Source organism: Suncus etruscus, chromosome 3, assembly GCF_024139225.1.
Source record: "Suncus etruscus isolate mSunEtr1 chromosome 3, mSunEtr1.pri.cur, whole genome shotgun sequence".
NCBI classification, from domain to species: Eukaryota; Metazoa; Chordata; class Mammalia; order Eulipotyphla; family Soricidae; genus Suncus; species Suncus etruscus.
The window spans coordinates 62,126,982-62,153,807 of record NC_064850.1 but is presented as its reverse complement, the minus strand read 5'-3'; the positions used below and the strand labels follow the sequence as shown (position 1 = coordinate 62,153,807).

General features: G+C 35.4%; 1 protein-coding gene and 1 non-coding gene across 2 annotated transcripts; both read left to right on the top strand.

Annotated features, from left to right (window-relative positions):
- The first annotated feature begins 774 nt into the window (after positions 1-774).
- ATP6V1G3 (ATPase H+ transporting V1 subunit G3) lies at positions 775-22,122 on the top strand. Its single transcript, XM_049769746.1, has 3 exons — positions 775-856; positions 11,637-11,737; positions 21,949-22,122. The coding sequence occupies exons 1-3, from the start codon at positions 775-777 to the stop codon at positions 22,120-22,122; spliced, it is 357 nt and encodes a 118-aa protein (XP_049625703.1).
- Positions 19,355-19,461, top strand: LOC126005744 (U6 spliceosomal RNA). Its single transcript, XR_007494781.1, has one exon. It is a non-coding gene; the product is annotated as a U6 spliceosomal RNA (small nuclear RNA).
- Positions 22,123-26,826: the final 4,704 nt, after the last annotated feature.

Genomic DNA, 26,826 nt, shown 5'->3' with positions numbered 1-26,826 from the left:
CAAACATTCTCCTGAGTCTCAAACATGCTAATCAAAATTGAATCAAACAATGCATGCTATTTCTTTGGTATAGTATTGAGAAATTTAAATTTCATTGACATATTTTTAAATCAAAATCTATAGTTTTAATTTCCCTTAATTTCATATACCATACTGAGATCTCCTGGAACTCCAGCATATAGTATAACAGGAAAGCCACAAAATACCCCCAGGAGTTCTTTTTATTTCTATCTGTTACCTGAGACCTAAAAAAAGAAAAGAATAGATCTATAGCCTATTTTCTGTGCACAAACCCAGGAAATCTCCTTCCCAAAAAGGGTCATAAATTTGTTTGGTACCAATAATTGAATCACAAGAAACAAACAAAGAACATGGACAAAACATAAAGAAAGGCCTTAGGACTTGGAAAGGAAAATTGAGTCAACTGGTTAATGTTTTCTGGAAGCTGATTTTGGAAAAGAAATTATACCCATAATTTTTAGAAGTAGATTCAACAATCCATTAAAACTCTGTATTTCATAAAGAAAAGCAACACTTGGCAGAAATGACCAAGTCTCCACTTCCTTGTGTTGACTTAACCTGTTTTTCTGGATTCCATCCTTGGACTCTCCTTGGAACCCACCTAGAGGGCCCAAACAGGCAGTTAAGAGTAATCAGTTGTGTGTAGAGCTCTGTTGACACAACAATCTGAGGTATGTGGTCATTTCTAAAAGGATAAATAGACCTTGGCTTCCCAGATTTCACAGTATCTACCTAATTTAAAACAGCCGCACCATGACCAGCCAGTCTCAAGGGATTCACCAGCTTCTTCAGGCAGAAAAAAGAGCCAAAGACAAGCTAGAAGAAGCCAAAAAGAGTAAGTTTCCATTCCACCCCCACCTGTGAGGGTTTTGTCCTACTGTGGAGGAGGTAGAAACAGTGATGAGCATAGATTTTGGGGGTGGTCAATCCCAGTTCAAGCCTGTGGTCTACCACACTCCTATGAGTCTTAAGTGAGGGAATTAATCTCTATTGCTGCAATGGGGAAGGTGTTCCTGACTCAGGTGCTATGAAGAGACTTAAGTGTTGACTAAGTAGAATGATGACAGTCTTGGAAATTAAGGAAAACCGGACTTCAGCCCTGTCTCTGCAACTTCCATCAAGCAATGACCTCAGTTTCTCAGTATTGTGCAATGGTTAGGAACCATTAGCCAACTTCTAGATTGAATCTGCCTATTAGTGACTAAGTTTAAACAATTTTTTTAATCCTCTGTAATCATAATTTTTTCTTTCTGCAAAAAAAAATGGATAATGACAGTTAATAGCTCATTTGCATTCTTCTCTTGGCCACTTCTCATTTATAACATTTTAAAATATGTCCTTTGTATCCTCATTTTCGAACTTCCTTTTTGTTCAGCCATGCATCTGAAGGTTCACACACAGAATGTTCAGGGTAAACTCCAACCCCTTCCTATTCACTTTGATATTCACAAAGACTGTTTGAAGTAGGCACTTCTATTACACACTTAGGCATACAATAAGGAGACAGAGTCCATCATTTATTCAAGGTCATAAATACATTTAGTTGTTTGTTTGCTTAAGATGATTTTGTACAGACATCTTGCCTAATATTTACCATATTTATCCCTATACTAACTCTGTTTTTTGCAAAGAGGGAGGAGAGTGATAATTAGGGAGTATGCAACTTGCTTTAGAAGCAGGATTAGAATAGAGCTTCATTCACAGATCTTAACACCTTCCGTATATAACACTTTCAGAGTTTTATAGTGAACTAATGTAGACCTGTAGCTCAAATATAGGCTCCATTGTACATGGAATCTATTATGCTGAGTGAAATAAGTCAGAGAGAGAGAGAAAAACGCAGAATGGTCTCACTCATCTATGGGTTTTAAGAAAAATGAAAGACACCCTTGTAATAATAATTTTCAGACACAAAAGAGAAAAGAGCTGGAAGTTCCAGCTCACCTCAGGAAGCTCACCACAAAGAGTGATGAGTTTAGTTAGGGAAATAACTACATTTTGAACTGTCCCAATAATGAGAATGTATGAGGAAAATGGAGAGCCTGTCTAAAGTACAGGCGGGGGTCGGGTGGGGCGAAGGGAGACTTGGGACATTGGTGATGGGAATGTTGCACTGGTGATGGGTGGTGTTCTTTACATGACTGAAACCCAAACACAATCATGTATGTAATTAAGGTGTTTAAATAAATTTAAAAAAATATAGGCTCCATGGGCCAATACTTATGTTTTGGTCTATTCCATTTTGCATCACATCATAAAGTAACCTTAATCTCTAATAATCTATGCAGTGAATGAAATGTCCTGTCTCTGCAATTAAATTCAGAGTTCAGTGATACAGGTGCCCTGGCTTAATACTGATGCTGACCTCTTTTTGGATGAAGTACTTACAAGAGCTTGTTTACATGTATTGAATGAGAGGTAGGAAAAATGAGATTTTCATATAAGCAAAGATTTAGAAGTTAGGCATTTGCCCAATTCATTTAGGTTTTCCAACACAGGTATAATTATTTTCTCATTCAAAATAAATTGATTTTCTGAACCTTTAACAATGTAGGTGTTAAGTTAAAAAAAAGACTTTGTGTGTGTGTGGTGGTGATAGAAGAGGGAAGAATGGAGTAAGTAACTGAACATCAAACTTAGCCACTTCTCACTTCTTTTTTCTGCAACCAACTAGTTGCAAGTGATTGTAAAATGGTGTGCAGGCAGCATAATCTTATTTTTAAAAAATGAAGTCCCAGGTCTGCTGGTTTAAACAGTAAGCAGCTCTCTCTACTTTATTCAAATTTCTTTAACCACATTTAAAACTCCAGAGCTGATATGATAACCTTTGCTTCCTCATTATAGAAACAACAAAATGAGGCTTTAGATCACCTTCATGATCCTATAATTCAAATGGCGTTTACCAACTATCTTTTGTTTTCCAGGTCACTAGCAAAAACATTTCAAATCATGTATCACGTTGTTTGGAGGTGGAATCAGTCAAGCCAAACTCACCTCAGATTATTCTTTCATTTCCTTTGTGGGGGGAGAATGCAAGAGTGCTGGAATCAGACCCAGCATCAGAGGGATGCTTTGGGTCTGAGTCACACCCCTGCTGCGCACCCCAGATCTTATGATAAAAACAAAAGTAAAATTTATTTGTTTTTATTCTAGGGAGTCAACTACTCTCAGGTCTTTTTTCATCATCAGTCAGTATGGCAAAATATATATTGTGTATATGATTAACATGCAAAATGTTAATTTTATGTTCCAATAATTTAAAATTTCTGTGTGATTTTTTTGGTCTTCTTTAAAACTATTCCATAATTGAGATTTAAAATAAGAACCAGTAAATCACAATAGCGAGCACCATGGTAGGAAGTTTCTCTTCTTTATATTCATTTATTTGAATGTCAAGGACACATGTAAAGAGTTTTAGCTAGAGCTGTTAATAAACGAAAAAAAGAATAAGGGAATATGAGAGGAAACCCTGCAATTTACATGCTGATAATTTTAGAAGTAAAATACATTAATAACAGCAATATTTCTGTAGTATGTTACAAAAATACTAAAACATTCCATTAAGAAAATTGCCTCCGAGTTAATGAAGCTGTTACATCATACAGTATATGGTGCAAATGGTTTTTGCCTATAGTAAGGGGCTGTAGACCTGATTTAGCTGGAAAGCTCCTGAAAGCTGTTAAGTCTGTGCAAATGGAATGGGCAAGACTCACACTGATCTTCAGACACTCACCAGCTACACAGAGAGGTAAGGTTAGGATGGGAGGTGAAGAGACAGACTATGAGCAGTTAGAAAATTGGAATTTGAAGCAGCAGAATAGTAAAATAATTAGCTTGTCCTTAAATTGTGCTTTTTTTGGTATACATTATATTAGTACCTTTAAACTTTTATCACATCTCCTTTAAATAAAAATATAGATATATGGATAACTAACACATTTTGTAGATCAGACAACTATACCTAAGTATTTTAAAATACGTAATATATATGTATGTTATAATATAGCAATAGAAAAATGAAATAGAGTTGAACATTCTCATTTCTTTTTCTTTCCTATTTTTCTTCCTTTCATTTCTTTCTTTCCTTCTTTATTTCTTTTTTTTTTCATTATTTCTCTTCTTCCTCTTTTTTCTCTTTTTCTTTACTTTTCACTCATTTTTTTTCCTTTTCCTCTCTTTCTCTCTTGCACACCTAGTTTTAAATTTTTAGAATTTATTTCTGGCTGTGTACTCAGTGTTTACTCCTACAAGTGCTTAGGTGGTATCAGGGATCAAACTGGCATTGGCTGCAATCAAGACAAACAGCTTGTACCATACTATCTCTCAAGCCTAGTTTTATTTTTTAAATAAATTCATGTCAATTGTATGTCAAAAGGGGAAGACCTGAATTGTTTTTAGAAAGAGTACAGAGAATATTGGAGATTTTCCTCTATTCACTAATAATGATTAAGTGATATTAAGACTTCTATTCAAAGTTTTATGTGTAAAGAAATCTTTCTGTTTGGCTAAATTAAGATAGAATAAGTAGGTTAGACACTATTTTAGATTATTCTAGAGTGAAAGTTAATGTCTTTTACTGAAACAAAAAAATCAGTAATCAACGTATGTTTGTGTGTGTGACTGTCTATTGTTCTGCAACAAGTTATGTTTTCACAACAGACTTTCACACTTGCCCTGTAGTTTTTGGCCTGGGACATTGAATTTTATATGAGATTAGATAAAAAAAAAAAACATTTAAGTGCAAAAGAAGGAGCAAGGACTTACTATTCTCCAAATTATATGATCTTTTACTTCTTGCGGTTTCCATAAGAAAAATATTTATTTCATCGTGTCATTAAAAATGAATGCAACAGGCAGCAGCAATAATAGATGAACAGGCTGGAGTGATGATTTGCATGGGAAAAGTTAAAGTTTGATTCCTGGTACTGCCTGGTCCACCGGATATTTCTGGGAGTGACCTGACAATACTATGGACTGCAGTTACCCTCTCCATGTCAGCCCAATGAAAGGCAGTCCCCTTGAATTTCCTACCAAGGTAGTGTGGTCAACACTTCTTCCAGTTGTTCTGCCTGAGAATAAATTAAGTTCCTGCTTCCTTCTAGCCATACAACATTGGGCAGTTCTGTTTTAATCTTATTGTACTTCAGTTTCCAAAGTCTTGCATTGGAGACATTCACACTATTATGTCATGGATTATTTTAATAAAATAAGTTAATAAGTATAAATAATTAAAAATATCACTGGGAAAAATTTGCTGCTGGATGTCTCAGTTCTGAATGCCTGTCTATTGCTTAGTAAAGTATTGTCAAAAAAATACCATAATAGAAATAATAGAATGTTATTGAATTCTGAAGATGATTTTCTATGAGGTTCTTCAGTGCAAAAATCCAAATACTAAGAATAGTTATAGCTTCTAATTAAAAATACACAGGGTAACACTAATCAGATTAACTTTCATGGGCCCATATGATGCCAATCATTAATATTATTTTTAATTCAGCTAATAACCTATTTCCTTCCAAAATGCATTTAGCTCAAACTATTTAAACAAGCACCTTTATTTAATAAATTATTTACTATGCAAGTGGGTGTTTTGGTTCATGAGGACATGCTTTTTAATAAACTAATGAAGTTCAAGTCATTATTCTAGAGCTTTATGGGCCTGCCTTGTGTGTTTTGTGGGCTTGTAAATAGTTCCTAATTCATTATAGTTCACAGAGTAATGGGGTGTTTGAAAGTTTATTGAGTTTTCATATTCTTGAGTAGATAACATTAAAATAATAACCAGAAAACATTTTCATCTGTAAATAGTATTTGGTTATATTTATAGAAGGATTAACACAACACAACATAGACTTTTTTGTTTGTTTGTTTTTAGGCCACACCCAATGACACTCAGAGGTTATTCCTGGCTCTATATTCAGGAATCACTCCTGGCAGTGCTCAGGGGACCATATGGAATACTGGAGATCAAACCTCGGCTGGCTGTGTGCAAGGCAATCATCTTACTTATTGCACTAATGCTCTGGCCCATAGGCTACTTTTTAAACAAGATATCATAAGTGGGTGACAGGAACAAAAAGAAAGAAAACAAAACAAATAAAACAAGCACTCAGGAATTAGAGAAAGATATGAAATAGTCAGAAGAAAAGTTCTACACCAGTCTCCAAACTAGACATTGCCTGTAATTTCAAACAAGAGATCACAGTAACGTCTAATAAAAAGGTTGCTTGACATTATTTCAGTTATAAGTGAAAAAAATAATAGCATTCCATGAACCAGGTAGGTTTTGTCATAAAATTAACAATTCCTCCAAAATAAAGGATTTTGTTTCTTTCACGTGGTAGAACAGAATAAAAATTGTTTTTGGTAACATCGGATCTAAACATATTTCCAAGCTAGCCTTTGTTTTTGTAGCAAACTGAGGTCATCTCCATATTGGTTATGCATAATTTTGCCAGGTGGCTCACTCATTTGGTTACCTACTTCTCCCACCACATTCAGATTTCTGACTCTGCATGCATTGCTCCACTGGTACCTTTATGTTTCTCTGAAAGCCTCTGGCACAATTTCCTGAGGTTGTTCTAACTAGTTACTGCTAAAGGCTTTAAATGGCAGAAACAATCAGCTCAATATTCTGGAGATCAGACATCTAAAGGTTTTAAATGGCGGAAAGGCATCACCTTAATATTCTGGAGTTCAGACAAAATGATATAATATCCAAGTTGGTTTATTCAGAGGCATTGAAGAGACTTTCCAGTCTGTCAAGGATTGTCAGCAAATTTCAGCATTCCTTGTTATATAACTACATCATAGTAATCTCTGCTTCTGTAATCACAGGACTTTTTTTTCCTGAATGTTTATTTTGTCTCTGTGTGTCCAATTCTTCCTCTCTATATGTAGATCAATCATTGGATTTAGGAACCATTTTAATATAACTGAACTCATTTAATTACTCCTGCTCAAATCCCATTTCTAAATAACATTTACTAAACTTGTCTTTTTGGAGGTTACAATTCAACTCACAACCACCTCTGACAAATATACTCAAAAGTTCCATTTTTGTCTTTTTTATTTCTCTTTGTTAGTGAAAATGTCACCAAGAAATAGCCACATTCACAATATCTGGATTGTTTTCATTCTATTTTTCTACCATGTCCAGTTCAGACTTTTGACTTTACATCTCCATTACATTTTTCATGCCAAAATCACCAATGTCAGTTCAAAATCCTCCTTATCTCCTTAACATTTTCTCCATTTGTCATTGAATGACACTATGGCTATCTTTCTCCCTTCTTTGCAGTCTCTTATGTTTAGACACTTATTTGGATTTTTATCTTCTCATCTTGCAGCCACTTCTTACAGTGATCTCTTCTAATATGTGCCTTAAATTTCCATGATAATGATTACCACACATGAAATTTCTAGCCTTGGCTAATTTTTTTCTTCTCCCAATTTATGAAACACTTCTCACCATTAATATTTGATCCTAATCAGTCCTCTCCATTAAACTACTATCTTGATTCCAATCCCTTAAGTGTGGTAATCAGCACAGCCTGTTTCTCATGTTTATATATGGCCCTACCTTCAAAGCATGAAGACCCCTTTATCAATGCCATTGCTTCTTTACTATTTCCAGCAGTCATGTATCTGTTTTTCTAAGGAGTATTACAAGCAGTTTATGGGACCAAAGTGATAGTAAAGTGTATAAGGACATTTGCCTTTCAAGTAGTTTACATGGATTCATTATCCAGCATGCCATATGGCTCCCTGAGCATCACTGAGTGTGCCCCCCCCCAAAAAAAAAAGATTAGGAGCCGTTTACACCTCTTTGTCAATAATTTAATGCACTTTTTCTACTGGATTTTGGACCTATTATACAAAGTGTGAAAACTCAAGGGCAAAATGAATTGTTCAATTTTATGAAGTATCCTAATGCTTATTGTAGCAGTGCTTACTGTATACTTAATTCTCTCAAAGAATAAGTGAAATTGCAGCTTTTATATAAAAAAAAGTCTCAAAACCAGTTCAGCAATCCAGTTTTCTGTGTCTCCAAGCTCATAAATTACTGGGATACACTGTACATTGGAAACTTCTAACCAAATGCCAAGAAGAGTTTATCTCTGAACACTAGCCTTGCATTCTCACACAGTTTTAATTAAATTGCCCTCAATGGGCAGTTTATCCTATGTCTTGAAATTACCTATAATCAAGATACGCAAAACTCTTGTCTCTGATCCCTTTTCCTCCAAGCTAACAACTTATAAAGGTGTGGCTTGCTGAATGTAGATCCATCTGTGTAACAAGATATGGGTCTATAAGTAATGGCTTTACTAATGTGAAATAATATCCATAAGAAGTCCCCCCAGTACTTTAGAAAGCATTGTGCCATTTTGTATAATCTTCTAGAATGACTGACCACCCATATTCCCTAGCTAATAAGTCTATTCTATTTCATGGGTTTGCTTCTCAGTAGTTTTTCCCAAGATGACCTGGTATCTACTTCCTGGGTCTCTACACTACATATTTGTATCTAATTATACTTTTTACTTGCTCTATGAACATAAGATGTAACTAATGGAATAGTAAAAAAGAAAAGTACATGTTCTCTAGATTTTCAGTGGTAGATATTTCCATAGAAGTTACTTTAATTGTCATCTTTACAGTAGAGCCTAGATTTATATCACACTGTTTTCAAAGCAGTACACAACATAATTTCAAGTACTTTATAATTTTCCTCTTGGAAGTTGGGGCAACATCTACAGTTTTCTAAGTACACTCAACTGGAAGCAAAGACCATATTATCTTTGCTTCTCTATCCTCAGTTCCTAGTCCTAAAAATAAGATATGAGAGGTTTATAATAAATATTGAATAAATGCTAGATGCATACATAAGAATCACACTTATCTCTATCAGAATAATTAAAATCATGAGGCATTCTTAAGATCACCACTTGTTTCAATCAGAAAGTTGATTGATTGTCAGTTCCCTTCCCCTGTTAGATACTCAGGACCAAATATCTCCATCTGATGTCCCCATGTTTGATACAGAGAGTATTGAGAACTAAAACTCTGAAATCCTTTAGATCTCAGGAGTCATGTTGTTCATTCTTCAGGAAAAGGGTGCTATTTTAAAATTGGAAAATCTCCTATGCAGAGAAATAAGCTAGAGGTTAAGGTGAGTGGATTTGATGCATGACTTTGCTTCACCTCTAACAAAACAATGGGCTGGAGACTCCAGTCTGTCCTGCTGTATTATCGCAGTAGCTTATGTGCAGGTTTTCACACAGTGGCAGCTGCTGAGTCTACCCAGAAAATTGCTGTGCCAGCAGCGATTTCCTGGTGACTCTCCAGTTTAATTGAATCAGAACCAGCAGGTGACTGGTGCCATGACCAAGAAAACCACAACCACACTCTGAGCCTGTCACCAGGTGATGGAGCTAATATACAACTCTTCAGTGGTGCACTGGATGCTGCTCAGGGGTAGGGCACATAGAACTTTTCCTGTTACTGTGACTTTTTATGTACTGAAGTCACAATGTTGAAATAAATAGTTTTATATGTGATAGTTAGATTTATATGTGCTAGTTAGAGGATGATGCTTCCTACAATATCTTTGTGTTTTGTAATTCTTTACTACTTCAAAAATGTGAGTGCATTTTAGACACATTTGCCCAAGTGTTGATAAACAATAATAATAAAGTGAGATTGTTTTGTCTACCAACGCAGCACCTATTATTCTATGAGTAGGATGTGACTGGTTTGCATAAACTTGTTAGAAGTATAGAGATGAAGGAAATACTGTACTGATCATTACTTAAGTAGGAAAAAGGTAAATATTGCTAAAAATGTTCCTTTATGCAAAGAACATCAGAAGGAAATTTATTGCCAACAGAATTATGGTAATTTATTTGTTTGTTTGTTTTGGTTTGGGGGCAATACCTAGCTGGTATATACTCCTGTTTCTGCACTCAGGGATAAATTCTGGTGGTGTTAGTAGAAACATGCAGGGCTGGGATTAATTTCTGGTTAGCTGAATGCAAGGCAAGAGCCTTTCCTATTGTATTATTTCTCCACCTGGATTTAGAATTTTATGGGTAAAGATAGAGCTTATAAACTTTTGCTCTTTATCTTTATCTTATACACTGATACAATGACCAGGAGAGCAGAACTCATATATAACAGGGGGAGAAATTTAGGAATTATGTAAACTCAAATGCTATAAAGACCCAGAAAAACATAGATGACAAAAAAATATGTTAAGATTTGCTTTTTGCCTATTGAATGAGAATGTAACTTAGTTTAGAGTCTGCATAAAGGAAAGCTTAAGAAATATCATCAAAGAAAAAGATTCAAGGAGCAAAAGAACAAATGCTTTTAACTGAAATTGAAAGACAATAGATTAAGAGAAGAAAAGAATTTTAAATACACTTGAGATTCATTATCATTTTAATGATCACAAAGTGTTAGTGCTTAACCCCCTGAAGGAGGTGGATGGTGGGGCACAGGACCAATTAATATCAGTCTATCACCCCCCCCCAAATTTACTCTGCTTGTCCAGAAGACAGTCATGTGTTAGCTAATGATCCAGAGCATTGTGCTTGCTTAAAGCTTTCATCTATGTGGCTGTCTGCTGGCTTAAGGCTTACACCTTTGCGCTTAATAAAAAAAAAAAGAGCTACTTAACTCAATCCCCTAACCATTAAAAATAACCGTTTTTACAACCACTTTCAAGTCCTTTCAGTGAAGGCTACTTCCAAAATATATATACATATATATGTATATATATTTATACTTTGATGTGATGTGGGGTTTAATCAGACAGAGCCAGCAAATGAATGGTCAGGGAAAAGTCCCAATAAAATCACTTAAAAATTATGAGTCAGTTGGATCACAACTATGTTGCACATTGTATTGCTTTTGGAGATTTGCCAGAATTAAATAGGATCCAGCAGTGTGGTCTCAAGGACTCAAAGGTTCCTGGCAGCACAAAAGGCCAGAAAATCTAACCAAATAATGTCTTTTAGACATTAGTAAAATGTAAAATTTGTAAGCAGCTAAAATTCATTTTCTTGATTGATTTGATACTGTGACTAAGGAGGCAGATATTTTATATAAACATTAAAGTGTGAACACTTTCATTTTTACGTTATAAAAATGCAAAAAAAGAAGAAAATTTTACTATTATGAATAACTGAAGTTTGTCATTCCCTTGATTCAATGTCACTATGTACCTAAAATACTATTGTGAATGATTGATTTGTAATCCACTTTGGTCAAAATAGAAATTATTATTAAAAAATAATTAAAATAATTAAAAGAAAAATAAGGAAGACCTCACCTTTATTTTATTTTATTTTATTTTTGTTTTGGGGGGGCCACACCCATTTGATGCTCAGGGGTTATTCCTGGCTAAGCGCTTAGAAATTGCCCCTGGCTTGGGGGGACCATATGGGATGCCTGGGGTCTCGAACCGTGGTCCTTCTTTGGCTAGTGCTTGCAAGGCAGACACCTTACCTCTAGAGCCATCTCTCCGGCTCCTCACCTTTATTTTTAAAATCAATTTTGAAATTTCATGTAATGACCTGTCCATCTATGACACTGTTAACTTTCAGGAAAAGTGAAGCGCCTGAAGCAAGCTAAGGAAGAAGCCATGGCAGAAATTGATCAGTATAGACTGCAGAAAGATAAGGAATTTAGACTGAAACAGTCAAAGGTAAGTCAAACTTAGCCCACTTTTAGTCTAAAATTGATGTTAAATAACAATACTAATGAAGTCAATTGCAAAATGTAAACTGAAATAGACTGCATCCAGCAGTTACGTATTACCATATTATATTAAATCTTAAATAGTATAGAATCATAAATTTCACATTTTCACCTTAAAGGCTTTTTTTTTTTGCTACATAAAATAACAGTATCAGGGGTTAGATAACAGCAGTTGCATCACAGGCCTTGCATCCCAGCTGTCCTACTTCTGTCCTCTTTGCTTCCTGGACTGACCCCTGAAAATAAAATGAGTTTTAAGACCTGGGCTCTGTGTGTCCTTCAAACAAAAAAACAAAATTCTTTTTATCTATCAATGTTTATCTTCCAAATCAATAAAACATATAAATGCTTTACTATTGTGAATGGGTTTGTTAAGACAAATTTCCTTTGTCTTTTTTGTCAATTTAGATTATGACCAATACAGAGATTATTGAACATAGGTAGTCTCCTGTTCTTTCTTCCTTTCTCTTTCTTTCTTTCTTTCTTTCTTTCTTTCTTTCTTTTTCTTTCTTTCTTTCTTTCTTTCTTTCTTTCTTTCTTTCTTTCTTTCTTTCTTTCTTTCTTTCTCTCTCTCTCTCTTTCTTTCTTTCTTTCTTTCTTTCTTCTTTCTTTCTTTCTTTCTTTCTTTTTTCTCTTTCTTTCTTTCTCCTTCTTCTTTCTTGAATTCTTTCCCTTTTTTTCCTTTGCTATCTTTTGTCCTTTTGTTAATTTTTCTTTTATATTCTTTTTTTTTTTGGCTTTAGCCACACCCGGTGACACTCAGGAGTTACTCATGGCTATGAACTCAGAAATCCCTCCTGGCTTGGGGGACAATACGGGATGCCAGGAGATCAAACTGTGGTCAGTACTAGGCTATCATGCACAAGGAGGACGCCTTACTGCTTGCACCATAGCTCCTGCCCCTCTTTTTCTCTTTCCTTTGTTCTTTTTTCATTATTACATTTTTTTTATTTCTTGTCTCATTCTTCCTTTCTTCTTCAATCCTTCCTTGCTTTCTTTCATTTTCTTTCTTTTGTTTGTTCTTTTTTCACTCTTTCTTTTGTTCTTTTGTTCATTATTTCTTTATTTTTTCTTTTTTCAGCTTTTTCTTCCTTCATTCTTCCTTTTTCCTTTTATTTTTTCCTTTGTTCTTTCTCTCTTTTGTATGTGTCTTCCTCCTTTCTTTCTTCTTTATTCCTTCCTTCCTTCCTTTATTTTTTTATTCTTTCATTCTTTCTTGGGTTAGGATGGAATTTGGGGTCTCACCCAGCAGTGTTCAGGAATTACTCCTGGCTCTACACACAAAAATCACACCTGATGGGGTGCAAATAACCATATGGGATGTTAGAAATTGAACTCAGGTACACCGTGTATAAGACAAACTACCCACCTTCTCTACTGTTGCTCTAATTATGAGGCATTTTTTTAATATTTTTCCAGTAGTTGGGTTCATTCAATATTGTTGAGAAAAAATAGAAATAAATGCTTTCCCCAAACTAGCACTTAAAATATATCCAAATTTTACCAAAAATTGCTGCATAAGATTTCTAGAGCTAACATCTCCTCCATATTATGAAAATAAATTCTTAAATACCACAGTCACAACTAAAGTTTACCTGATATTTTCTTTTTCCTTTGTTTTGTTGTTGTTTTTGTTTGTTTGTTTTTGGCCACACCCAGTGATGCTCAGGGGTTATTCCTGACTATGCACTCAGAAATTGCTCCTGGCTTTGGAGACTATATGGGACACCAGGGGATTGAACTGTCATCCGTCCTAGATCAGCCGCTAGCAAGGCAAATGCCCTACCACTGTGCCACCTCTCTGTCCCCTTTCTTTTGCCTTTGTAAGAATAAAAATAAAAGCTCGTGATATTGCAAAATGAACTTCAGGCAGTTTGGAAATCTGTATTTACAGCTTTTCTTTTAGTGGAAATAGGCCTGGAGCTTATATTGGACCAGATAAGTTGAATCCTATGACAGGAAAATTATTTCCAGTGGGATATTTATTAAAATTAAAAAGTTCTTCTACAATAAAGTGAGAAAATCAGCAAAACAAAATTCTTCTTGTCACTATTTTTAAAAAAAATCATAAGGGCCGGAGAGATAGCATGGAGGTAAGGCGTTTGCCTTTCATGCAGGAGGTCATCGGTTCGAATCCCGGCGCCCCATATGGTCCCCTGTGCCTGCCAGGAGCAATTTCTGAGCCTGGAGCCAGGAATAACCCCAGAGCACTGCCAGGTGTGACCCAAAAACCAAAAAAAAAAAAAAAAAAAAAAAAAAAAAAAAAAAAAAAAAATCATAAAATTCTAAATCCTTACAAGTATAGACTGCTCCATATAACTAGCTCTACATAATCTCTTTTGCTCATCAGTTCTAAAAATGTTCTACTTAGTATTGTAGCAGTCAGATTTATTTTTTATTTTAATTTTATTGTAATATCTTTATTTAAGTACCATGATTACAAATGATTATAAATGATAACAAATAATTACAAACATGCTTGTATTTAGTTTTCAGTTATAAAAAAGAGTACCCTCCTTTATCAGTGCAACCTCCCTACCAAAAATAACCCCCAACTCCCTCCTTCCCAATCCCCTGCCTGTATTTGAGACAGACATTCTATTTCTCTCACTTACTACTATTGTCATCATAGTTGTTAGTGTAATTATTTCTCTGTCTGAACTCACCACTCTTTGTGGCAAGCTTCATCTCATGGGCTGGTTCTTCTAGCCCTCATTCCTATTGTCTCTGGGTATTATTACAGTAATATCTTTTATTTTTCTTTAATCCCACATATGAGTGATACTATTCTATGTCTTTCCCTCTAACTGACTTATTTCACTCAAGAAAATAGTTTCCATGTCCATCTATGTATAGGAAAATGTCATGACTTTATCTTTCTCGACGTCTGCATGGTATTCCATTGTGTATATGCATGTCAGTTTCTTTAGTCACTCATCTGTTGTCGGGCATCTGGGTTGTTTCCAGATTCTGGCTCTTGTAAATAGTGCTGCAATGAATATAGGTGTGCAGAAGGCATTTTCATATTGTGTTTTTGTGTTTCTAGGGTATATCCCTAAGAGTAGTATAGCTGGATCATATGGGAGCTCAATTTCCAGTTTTTTGAGGAATCTCTATCTTGACTGAAATAGACAGTATTCTCACCATAAATTTTCATAAAGGCTGGACTAGACAACATTTTCACCAGCAGTGAGCGAAAGTTCCTCTCTCCCTACATTTTCGTCAGCACTGTTATTTCTTGTGTTTTTTGTTTGTTTGTTTTTGGTGATGTGTGCCAGTCTCTGTGGCATGAGAAGGTACCTAGTTATTTTGATTTGCATCTCCTTGATTTTAGTGATGTGAAGCTTTTTTCATGTGCCTTTTGGCCATTTGTATTTCTTCTTTGAAGAAGTGTCTGTTGCTTGTTGCCTCTCTTCCTCTAGACTATGAGCACCCAAGGGCAATTTTTTATATTATTTTTTTTCTCTTCTTTCCCTCAACATTGAAATATGGTCTAATCTTAAGAAGCAGAAAATCAGCATAAAGTGTTTCCTTTGTTCCTTTATCTTTTCTATATATGGAGACCTATTGTAAACATGACATATTAGGTCCTGAGAAAATGATCATTCTTGACACCAATAAGCTTGTATTATACTATGTTAGAACTTTGTAATATGCATTTGGGGGTATTGTTTGTTTTGGAGGCTAGCCTTGATCATGTGATGGTCCTTTAGGGGTTACTGTGAGCTCAGTGCTTGGTTAAGGCTTGGTGCTAGTGGTGAGTAGGAAATCTTGTGCTGATTATCAAACCCAGGCCCTTATATGTAAAGCAGATCCCCAATTCCAGCTCACAGAGTTATCTCTCATACCCTAACATATTTACATTTTGTTTGGTATTTTGGAGCCTCCCAGACAGAGCTCAGGGAGCCAAGGACAATCCTAATGAAACTCAGCCATACTAGCAAATCAGTTCAATGTGAGGGATCAAGTCTGCTCAGCTCCTCCAACCCAGCAATGCCAGAGATCACCTGGGCTACCCCAGTTGTACTGAACCATACCCAAAGCTGCATCAGGAGCTAAGGATCAAACCCAGGTCTGGCATGCACCCTAATCTGTACACTCTCCCCAGAGCTTACATTTTTAATTTTTTAAGTCAGGCAAAGCAAAACAAACAACAGTCTTAGCAAATGGTTGGGTTAAGCCTCTTGGAACATAATTTTTCTAGAAGGATCTCATAAGATCCAATATGGTTGAAGATATTTGTTCTCACCTTTGGAGAATAATTAAAAGTCCTCATTACTCTCATAATTAGCACTGAGCCAATTATACAGCTAGTTGATCAAACACTTACAGAGAAAAGGTCACCACGTTTAGGCCTTGGCTACTTCAAGCATGTTGAAAAGCCATTAGCAAGCTCTTCTTTCCTCCTGTGACCTCCAGATGTCTGACATGTTGCCATTGCATTGAAATCACAACATCATTAACCCTGGGCAAGTGGGAGGTTTCAGAGAACACCTAAGGAGTCTGTTTTCTGTGACCCGAGTGTTGTACCTCAAGGGTTTTTTTTTTTTTGTTCATTTGTTTTGTTTTGTTTGTACATATGATTTGTCAACAGAAATAGCTATTTTAATAACTAATGTGTTATACATCAACACATACCATTTTAGCTAAATTTAATTTATTTCTAGCTTCCATTGCTACCTAAATAAAACATCTTCAGTTGAAGAAAATACTGCTGGAAAAAAAAAACTCCTTGACTGCATTGAAGAATTCAATCTATTGTTGACACAGGCAAAAATTAGATTAGTGTGAACCCAAACAAGATTCAATTGGGTACATTGAAGATTTCTAGAATTTTAATTGCATTTCATACTTTTGTATAATACTTTTGATTGTTTTCTTAAAGCTGCACAAACTAAGAATGCAAACTGATTTGCCTAAACAAAGTTTCCTGAACTTTTGCTGCTGCTTTGCTTCAGCAGGAACATTTGGACAACTTAAATAAAAAGCACTTATTGAGAGTTGGGATTTAATAAGCATTATTAGTTTATAAACATCAGTCTTCAGATTTAAATTCTGAAAATGATTAAGAAGTCCTTTTGACCAGTACCTATCACAGAATAATTACACTGTAATCTATATTGTGGCTCAAACTTCTATGCGACTTCTGATGAGAAGACTAGCAGAATACAAATAATATATTTCTTATAATGCCCAAACACTTGGTCAAATGAGTTTAACAAATATGTGGTTAGCATATGCCAGGAAATGTCTGAACGTACTTACAATATACTAGCAAACAAGAAAATCCTGGCCAAATTTTTCATAGACTGACACTAACTCATTTAAATTCTTACTGTTGTTAAATTAAAACTGCCTGCAGATTTTTTTTTATAAGCACAGAATTTTTCCCAAGGAAAACCTATTAGAACAGTGTAAGATTAGTCATACTACCTAGAAAATACTATGGAAACTCAAATTATATCAAGTAAAGCTAGAAATAATAAAATTATGCAGAATGTAATTCTGGATTTTTTTAATTTTTATTGTGGACCAAGTGAATAACAAATCTTTCATAATAACATTTAAGGTACATAGTGACAATGAATCAGGGGCACTCCCACCACCAGTGTTGTCCTCCCTCCACCCCTGTTCCCAGCATACATCCCATATCTCCCTCCTTTGCCCCCCAGACTGCTAGTGTAACTGGATCCCTCTGTGAATAGCTTGTTGTAGAATGGATATTGATTCTGTTGTTGTTGACTTTGGGCTTGGTGTTTAAGTCTGATCATTTCTTATTTGTACTTAGGCAGAAGCCTAGTCTAGGGTCTTTCTTATTGATCCCAGTAGAAGTTCTGCCCAGTCATGGTTGTCAAAGTCAGTCTTCTGTAGTTAGTAATCTTGGTTTTTGTACAGATAAAAGGATGACGTGCCTTCTGATTTTAACTTACCATTAGGTGATGAGATAAGACAACCTGCTCTTAGATCAAGCTGTTGCAGTTTCATCGTTGTCAGGATGTCATATCAAAACTGGCACAAGTTAGTGCTAGAGTAGTATTAGGAATTTCCCAGGAGGGGTTTCATTCCTGGTGCTGTTGCAGGGAACTGTGTCTATTCTATGTCTAGGATCTAGGGTTTGGGATTGGATGGTTGCTGTTCGAAACATGAAGTCTAAGTTGGGTTCACATGACACATGTTCAGGATGGAGGCACCCCTGTATTATAAAATGTATGAGTTCTTATTCCTAGTAAATAAGAGCTTGCATCTATACATAAAATTTTCCCCTTTTTAGTATACATTTGCAAAAAGGAATGGTGCCATATTATATTGCTGGTGCATTTGGGGTAAGAATGACAGGCTACACAATCTTTGTGCCCTGATTTTGACCTGAGCTTTTATCCCAGGCAAGAATTTTTCTTGTAGGTTTTCATAACAAGCAGAAACAAAAGAGGTGAAGTTAAAATATATATATGTAATAGAAGAAATAAATAAAAAAAAGTTTAAAAAAGTAATTAAAAAGTGATGTAAAAAACTATCTTACATTTGGGAATAAACAGGCTAAGAGGTATTCTTATAGAGGTATTAAACATATACAGGAAATGTAGGCTTTCCCATAAGTCTTTTGAGATATTCTTGTGGGGGGTGAAATCCAGGGCACATTTTCATAACACACCATGGTCTTGTTGAGTTTGAGAAATGATTTACAGCAGTAAGGGATCAGGTAGTGTCCTTGAGCTGGGGTCCTTCTGGAGCTGAATCTGGTAGCATGCAACTGTCCACATTTGGTGGGGGTGAGAAGAAGGGCCACAAAGCATGAGTCATCAGGAGTGTTGGTTGTAGTTTCTTGCCAGGGCACGAGATGTGGAGCTGAGAGGGTGTCCTTTTGTTTAGGGAGCTGGGTAGTGGCTTATTGGGGCAGGAGGTCAGTCTCGGTACCTAATGAGGGTAAAGAGGGTTAAATAGGAGGAATATTAGATTGTGATCGAAAAAAGAAAGGATAGAAGGATTTCTGATGTGGGGGAGGAGGGATAATATATATGAGGGGTATATACGCTTTAAGCATGGATTGTGAATTTTTTTTTCAAGGGTAGTCCAATGTTTCTAAAAGTGTCAATGAATTAGAAAAAATGGTCCAGAGAGATAGTATATTGGGTAGGGTGCTTGCTGACCAGCATTTGATGGCTATCACTCCATCTGATCCCCAGAGCCAGCCATGAATAAATCCTGAGCACAGAGTCAGGAGTAAGTCCTGAGCATTATCACTGTGGTTCAAATACAAACAAAAACTCAAAACAGCCAAAATTCAAAACACACACACACACACACACACACACACACACACACGTGTGTGTGTGTGTGTGTGTGTATTTGGGGGGGGGGCACAGCCGGTGATGCTCAGGGATTACTTCTGGCTATGCACTCAGAAATCACTCCTGGTTTGGGGGATTATATGGGACCCCATCCTGGGTCAGCCACATACAAAGCACACACCCTACCTCTGCACCATCCCTCCAGCCCCTCAAGAAACATATTAAAAAAAAGACTAGTGACTAATAATATTTGCTTACTGTTAAGATTCTATGCTGTGCTCGCTTCGGCAGCACATATACTAAAATTGGAACAATACAGAGAAGATTATCATGGCCCCTGCGCAAGGATGACATGCAAATTCGTGAAGCGTTCCTATTTTAAAAAAAAGATTCTATGCTAATCACCCTCTTTCACCCTCTTTCTTTTAACTAGATGCATACAATTATCATGTTGTTTTAACAAAATAATTAAGAATACAAGTATAAATTAACTGCTGTCCAGGTACTAAAGAAACTGCTGTACCCCTCTAGATTATTCAGTCTGGAGAAATTATCAAACAAGTATGAGGCAAAATGATAAGAAAAAAGTAAAAGGAGGGCTGAGCAATAGCACAGGGGTTAGGGCACTTGCCTTGCATGTGGCAGATATGGGTTTAATCCTCAGAACCCCATACGATACCTTGATACCTTGAGGACAGATTTCTGAGCATAGAGCCAGAAGTAAGTCCTGTGTGTCACCAGGTGTGGCCTCAAACCTAAACCAAAGGAAAGAAGATGAAACTTGTCACTGATATATATTTATCCTCTGTACATGACAGTGACCTAACAGAGAATATAACCTCAGTGGCCTAGTTCTATTGCCACTTTAAGAGGTCAATCAATTAAGAAACAAGGTGAGAGATGGAGAAAGAGCTTTATTAGCAACCAGCCAACAAGACAGCAGACTACCATGTTTGTATGTTTATGAGGACTGGCTTATATAGGGAAAAAAACAAGGATATTTGTTTTTCAGAAAGGACAGTTTGCACACTGGTAGGTAATCAATATAAATTGAGGAATGAGAGTTTAACCAATATGTTCTCTTCCTTGTATAGACATTGGGGGAAGGACCAGTTAAAGGCAACATTCTCAGTACCCCAAGTGAGGGAATTCTTGCCTATTTTAAACATATCTTTAATTCCTTTTGTACAGTTACAAGCTGAGTAGTTTACATGTGATTTCAGATGTCATCCTAGAGTCAGAGGATTTGGGGAAGAAAAAAAGGAAGGCTTGTTAGATTATATAAACAGACAGTAGGTCCATTTAATTTCCACTTTCCCCTTTCTTAGATTTTGCCTAAGAGGAGTTTAGGAAGACATTTATATGTAAATATCTCCTCAATAGACATCTTCCTCCATCCTTCAGGGTCCTTTCTGTGAAATTAATTTTTTGTTGAAGACGTGTTTTTGGTTGACAGAGTTCTGCTTCCTTACAGTAACTATTTTCTCTGCTTCCACTTTAACACATAGTGAGCATGTACAGATACTGACTACTTGAAATGTTCAATTAAGGTGTTGTATAAAACACACAACTAGTTGCAAAGATGGCATAAAAAGCATGATACACTTCACTTAGTTGTACATTAAGTTGTGGTTAAATAAATAATATTTTAAAAGTTAACCTTATTTAATTTTTAGTAGAACTAAAACTTTTTAGTATAACTAAAATCTTTTATTTTACTTTATTAATTGATTTTATTGGTTTTGGAGTCACACCAATGATGCTCAGGGGTTATTCCTGGCTCAAGGATCATATGTATACCTGGGATTAAATGTGGATCAGCTGTGTTCAATACAATAGTCCTACATGCAGTATTATTACTCCAGCTCCTAACTAAAGCACTTTTAATGACTTATATGGTTTGTGTTTATGTATTTCTTACATTCTATTACATTTTAGACTCTGTTCTACATACATTATAATTATGAATCTAGTTGATATTTATGCAATATTCCCACCAAGTGGTTGTGTTATCTCCATTAAAATAATTTTAAGACTTAAGATTGAGATAAATTTTTTAAATCCCATATAAGAGTTACAGTAATGTCTAATAATTACAATTTTGAAAATGATTCAGAGAAAAATAGCTCATAGTTTACAACAATGTGCCCTCTAAATTTTTCAGGATTTAAGATATTAATTTTAGAGGTTTGAGGAAATAACTCAAAGTGCTTTGCATATGGAAGCTCAGGTTTAATCTCATGACCACATGTGTACTGCTCAGCCTGTGCTGAAATACTAAACACCACAGGATCACACACACACACACACACAACCATACACACACACAAACACACAAAGACATGACGATTAGAAAATCTTCCTTTGGTTTGTTAGAATATCACATGATGTAATTGACTTAAAGGAAAACAATTTACATACACTGTTTTGATAAGTAATGCTGTATTATGAAACTTCTTAACAAGAAAAATAGATTTCTGCTTTTATCTACTCAATTATCTTTTGGGAGCTAGCAGGATAAGTAATTAAAGGATGGAGCCATTCAAGTTCTTTGGACAGAGTAGGCCACTGCTGCATTGTTTGATCCTCAGGCAAGTTCCCTAAATGGCTCCTCATTTTGCAAAATGGCATTATGAATACCACCTATCACAATGGCAATAGCCTATCCAGGCACTAACAAAGGAACTGATACTTCACAAGAATTCAGCCATTTTTGTTAACAGGTTTCTATAATATATGTGTATGTATAAAGTATATATATCACATCTATCCTAGTATTTTCATTGATATATAGACTACAACAAATTTAACTTGAGCAATTAGTCAATACCCTTTTGTGTAATCAATTGTAATTGTTTCATTTTGGCAGATAATGGGCTCTCAGAGCAATCTCTCAGAAGAAATAGAGGAGCAAACACGAGGGAAGATCAAGGAATTGAATGGAAACTATAGCCAGTACATGGAAGATGTGATGAAACAGATTTTGAGCATTGTCTGTGATGTGAAACCAGAGGTTCACTTGAATTACAGAGCTGCTGACTAAGTGTCATCTCTATTTACCAATAAATTGTGCAAGCTTGCAACCTGGTTGTCTATAGCTTTATTATATTAAGAAATTTGAAATGTAAATTTTATTTATGTATTTATTTTTGCTTGGGGCCCTCAACCTATGGTGTCTGGTGCTCATAAATCACTCCTGGCAGTGTTTGGGGCACCATATTGGGTGCTGGGGATTGAATGCAGGTTGATTTTATGCAAGGAAAATGCCCTATCCACCATGCTATTGCTTCAGTCCCTATATTTTACTTTTTATTAGAGTTTTCTTGAGAAGTGGGGAGCACACCTGGCTCAGACACTATTCCAGGCTCTGTACTCCTGGGTAACTCCCAGTGATGCTTAGGTGAACTATACAGTATAGGTACTTGAACCTGAGCCTCCTGCAGACTAGCACACAATCAGCCCTTTAAGCTATTTCCCTGAAACTGAAGTGTAAAATTTTAATTCATACAAACACATAGATTTCAATGTGACATGAGCGCTGAATTGAAAAACAAAGTTGTTTTTTGATAATAGGTAAGAACTTTCCATTTAACTTAGAATGAATTAGTGCAACATAGCATTTTTTTTGTCAGATAATAAAGCAAAGACATAAGTTGAATGTGAATGTTTTTAAAAAAATTTCATCTTTGGGCAGAGTGATAGGTCAATGGGTATATTAGTTTTCTTGTCCATAAATGACCCAGGTTTGATCTCTAGAATCACATATGGTTGGTTTTCTAGTCTCACCAGGAATGAGTGATCTCGCTAAGCACAGAGCCAGGATCACTCCTGAGCACTGTCTCATGTGATCCTAGAAACAAAACAAAAAAAATTTTTTTATCAATTTATAAAATGTCTTTTATGTTATAGTTGCTGAAAGAATTTTTAAAAGTATATAGTATACAAATATAAAATTAATGTGCATTTAGGATTTTTTACTTCATTAACCACTAATGAATCAGTAAAACATTACTAATTAAAGCAGAATACTAATAGCTTCATAGATATATCATAGTAATAGATGCATACGCAGATAGAATAAAAGAATTATATAACCATAATTGCCACAAACCTCAACTGTTTTTTCCTTCAATATTTTAATTTTTATTTTATTACTTGAAATGGATTGTCAGTTTATAAAGTACTATAAATCCATTTTATAGTTGTAGAGGACTCTTCCAATCTGTCCACTAGTGTTGTAATATCTCTTCACTTTTATCCCAAGATCAATTTCTTCTTCTTCCTACCTCTTCCTTTTCCAGTTCTATACACCTTTTCTCAGCATTTGTTTCCATTGTACACTTTAATAATATCTTTGTTGTTGTTTTGTTGTTTTATATATTCCATATGTGAGCAAGCTCCTCTGGCATGTTTCTTTTACTTTCTAGCTCACTATACTTTTTACTACACCCTTCAATTTCTTCTAGTGGCAACAAGCTGTGAATTTTCATTTTCTCTCATAGCTGAATAGTATTCTGTTGTGTCTACAGACCTCAACTTTCTTATCTACTCATTAGTTGCTAGGCATTTGTTTGTTTCTGGAAACCAACAAGATATGTTTCCAGATCTTGGCTATTGTAAATAGTGCTATGATGAACATGTGTGCATCTACAAAAAGATATAAAATTAATTTCTTGGGAGGAAAATGTCAATGACAGCTATTAGCACAAGAATTTTGATTTTTTTTAAATGAATCAAACAAACCAAACTTTCTGGGATCTAGTAGATTAGCATGCTAAGACAAATAATGCTGTACCCCTCTCCACTAAAATTACACATTGAATAAAATCTATAGGGTTTTGTTATTTTGATATAGAGTGTGTGCATGTGGATGAGTTAACATGAATGGGATTGACATCCTTAACTAAAAAGAGTCCAGAACACAAGCTCACTTTCTTTCCACCACTTATGTATGCAAGATTTGATAGTTTATAACTCAAATTACTCTCCCCAGAACCAGACCAGAGAGGCATCTGTCCTTACACTGCCAGCCTCCACGAATGTAAAAAATGAAATTTAAGCTCCCCAGACTGTAATAAATTTGTTGTAGCATCTCCTAAATGGATGAAGACCTTTCACTAACCCAGCACCAATATAGTAATGGTTAAAACTTCATTAAGTAGCAGGTCTTTGTAAATGGTTAGGTTACCCAAATGTCACTGTGGCAGGTAGTTTTAATTTATATTCCACAAACATGTAGCACTTTAAGGAAGTTGCTTTAACAACAAACAAAGCAACACTGAGCTTTCAGTCTATCCAAAAGACTCCAATGACCCACCCTATCCCTTCATTACTTACCATACTGCATCCCTGAAAGATTTCCATATTTATATCATTAATATCCTAGGTTCTCTGATTTTCCAACATATTAATTATGCAGGTAGATTATAATTTAAAAATCAAGTTTAATAGATTCTGATTTCAACCAAACTTCATAAATTCAGTTCTAAATATCAACTGATAATTGAACACATGAAAAGATAATTCTAGAATATAATTATTATTTGCCTGAAACACAGCACTGTAAATATCATTAAAAAGTCAAGATGTTGGACTGACCTTAGCTCAGCGGCTACTTCGCAGTAACAGAGCTTTGCTTTAAAACCAGTCACCTCTGGTGGTTCGAGTCCCGAGGGTGCTTTCCAGTCCTTTTAAAAAAGAAAAAAATAATAAAGATGTTAACTTTCTGGAATAGTCAAGTTAATATAAATTCCTAAGTTTATTTAAAAAAAACTGATATTAAAAGGTTTGAACACTATAGAATCAAGGTGGATGTAGTATAGGGATTTTTTTTCTTTTCTTTTTTTTGTGTGTGTGGGGGCATACCCAATGTCACTCAGAAGTTACTCCTAGATCTGCATCCAGAAATCACTCCTGGCAGAGCTCAGGGAACCATATGGATGCCAGGGATCTACCCGGTTCATCGGGGTCAGTTGTGTGCAAAAAAAACACCCAACCATTGTGCTATTGCTCTGGCCCCAAGGGATTTTTCTTAAAAAATGAAGTACTTACCATCACTGAAAGACTGATTAAAATGTGAGCCAGTAGCCTCCATTTTTGTTCTGGCTTGGCCTTAAGCCAGCGACACAGCTCACTCAACCTCTTTGTCTCATTAACAGCTCATGATATTTCTCAGGGCCCAAGAGGAGTTTTTGTGTGTGTGTGTGTGTGTGTGTGTGTGTGTGTGTGTGTGTGTGTGTGTGTGTGTGTGTGTGTATGTGTGTGTGTGTGTGTTTACCATTTTAATTGAAACCAATGTGAATTACAAGTCTTTCACACTTATATTTAAGGTACATAGTGACAGTGTACTAGTCAACATCACCAGTGTTGACCTCCCTCTGTCCCTGTACCCAGCATGCAACCCATACATCCACCTTTAGCCCCCTGGACTGTTGTTGTAACAGGTCTGTTTTGGGTCTAGCTTGTTGTAGTTTGGATCCCTTGATTCTATTGTCGTTGACTTTGGTTTAGGTATTTAGGTCTGTTCATTTTTATTTTCACTCAGTGTTCATGAAACTACTTATCCTTGATACCATCTACTTTTTTTTCCCTCAACTTATGAGGCAGAACAAAATGATTCATGTTCTATGGTTCTGTTGAAAAATGAAAAAAAAAAGAAAAGAAAAGAAAAGAAAGAGGGGAGGAGTCCCCATCTAGAAGCTATAAACATAAATTTAAAAGAAGAAATAAAGAAAAAGAAAAAAAATAAAGGAAGAGGATCTGGTGTGGCAAGGTTTTTCTTGTTTTGGATATTTTTTTGCTATTTGGGTTTTTTGTTTTTTTGGTTTTTGGGTTTTTTTTTTTTTTTTTTGCATAAGCACAGTAAGTATTTGGGAAATTAAAAAGAAAATTCCCTTGACCTAAGAGAGACAGATTGCTCAATTGAAGTTTCTCTCTGATACCAGTTTTGAAGAGTAATATTTACCACTGACTGACACTGTTGTCATTGAATTCTGTGATTCATTTCACACTTGGCCCCTCCCTTATTCTACACAACATCAATAAGTGTATAGTTGTGTACTAGTCGCCTGAATACTGGATTTTCTACTATGCACATATTTTTATGTTGAGTCATGATTTTGTATCATCACCTTGCTGAATAAGCTCTTCTATAAGCACTCACATGGTCAAAGATGATGGAATTGCCACATTATTTCTTAGAAAAAAGGTTTTTTTTTTCAGAGATAACTCACTTATCTGTGATAGCTTTTCCAGTTACATAAACAAAAATTTAGAATCTTGTTGTACGTGTTATCCTAAAAAATTATCCTAAAAAGCTTAATTGGTTTACATATGTTTTTAATTAAGTCATCTTCCTGAGGATGTTTCTAATGCTCCTTATTTTGAGCTTTTGCTGAATCAGTAACTATAAGGTAAAAAAAATAACTACCTTGAATTTTAGTCCTTTCATTTGTACCTGAAAACACTGCCACACAATGGACAAAAATAGATAATAAAAAATTTTGAATATTTTTTCTATTAGCCTATAGACATAAAATCAAGAAATAACATCATAAATCAGTACTATTGCTTTCTAAGATGGAAAGTGTTAACAAAACAAAGTTGGCCAGAGTATGCAAAGCTATTGGTATTGAAATATCCCAGGTAAGGTGATCCTCAAAGCTCCTGCAACATCAGTGTGTAAAACTGAAGCCTAGATTAGCACGGCTGCATTGACAGTAGCCCAAATTAACAGAACTGAGAAAAG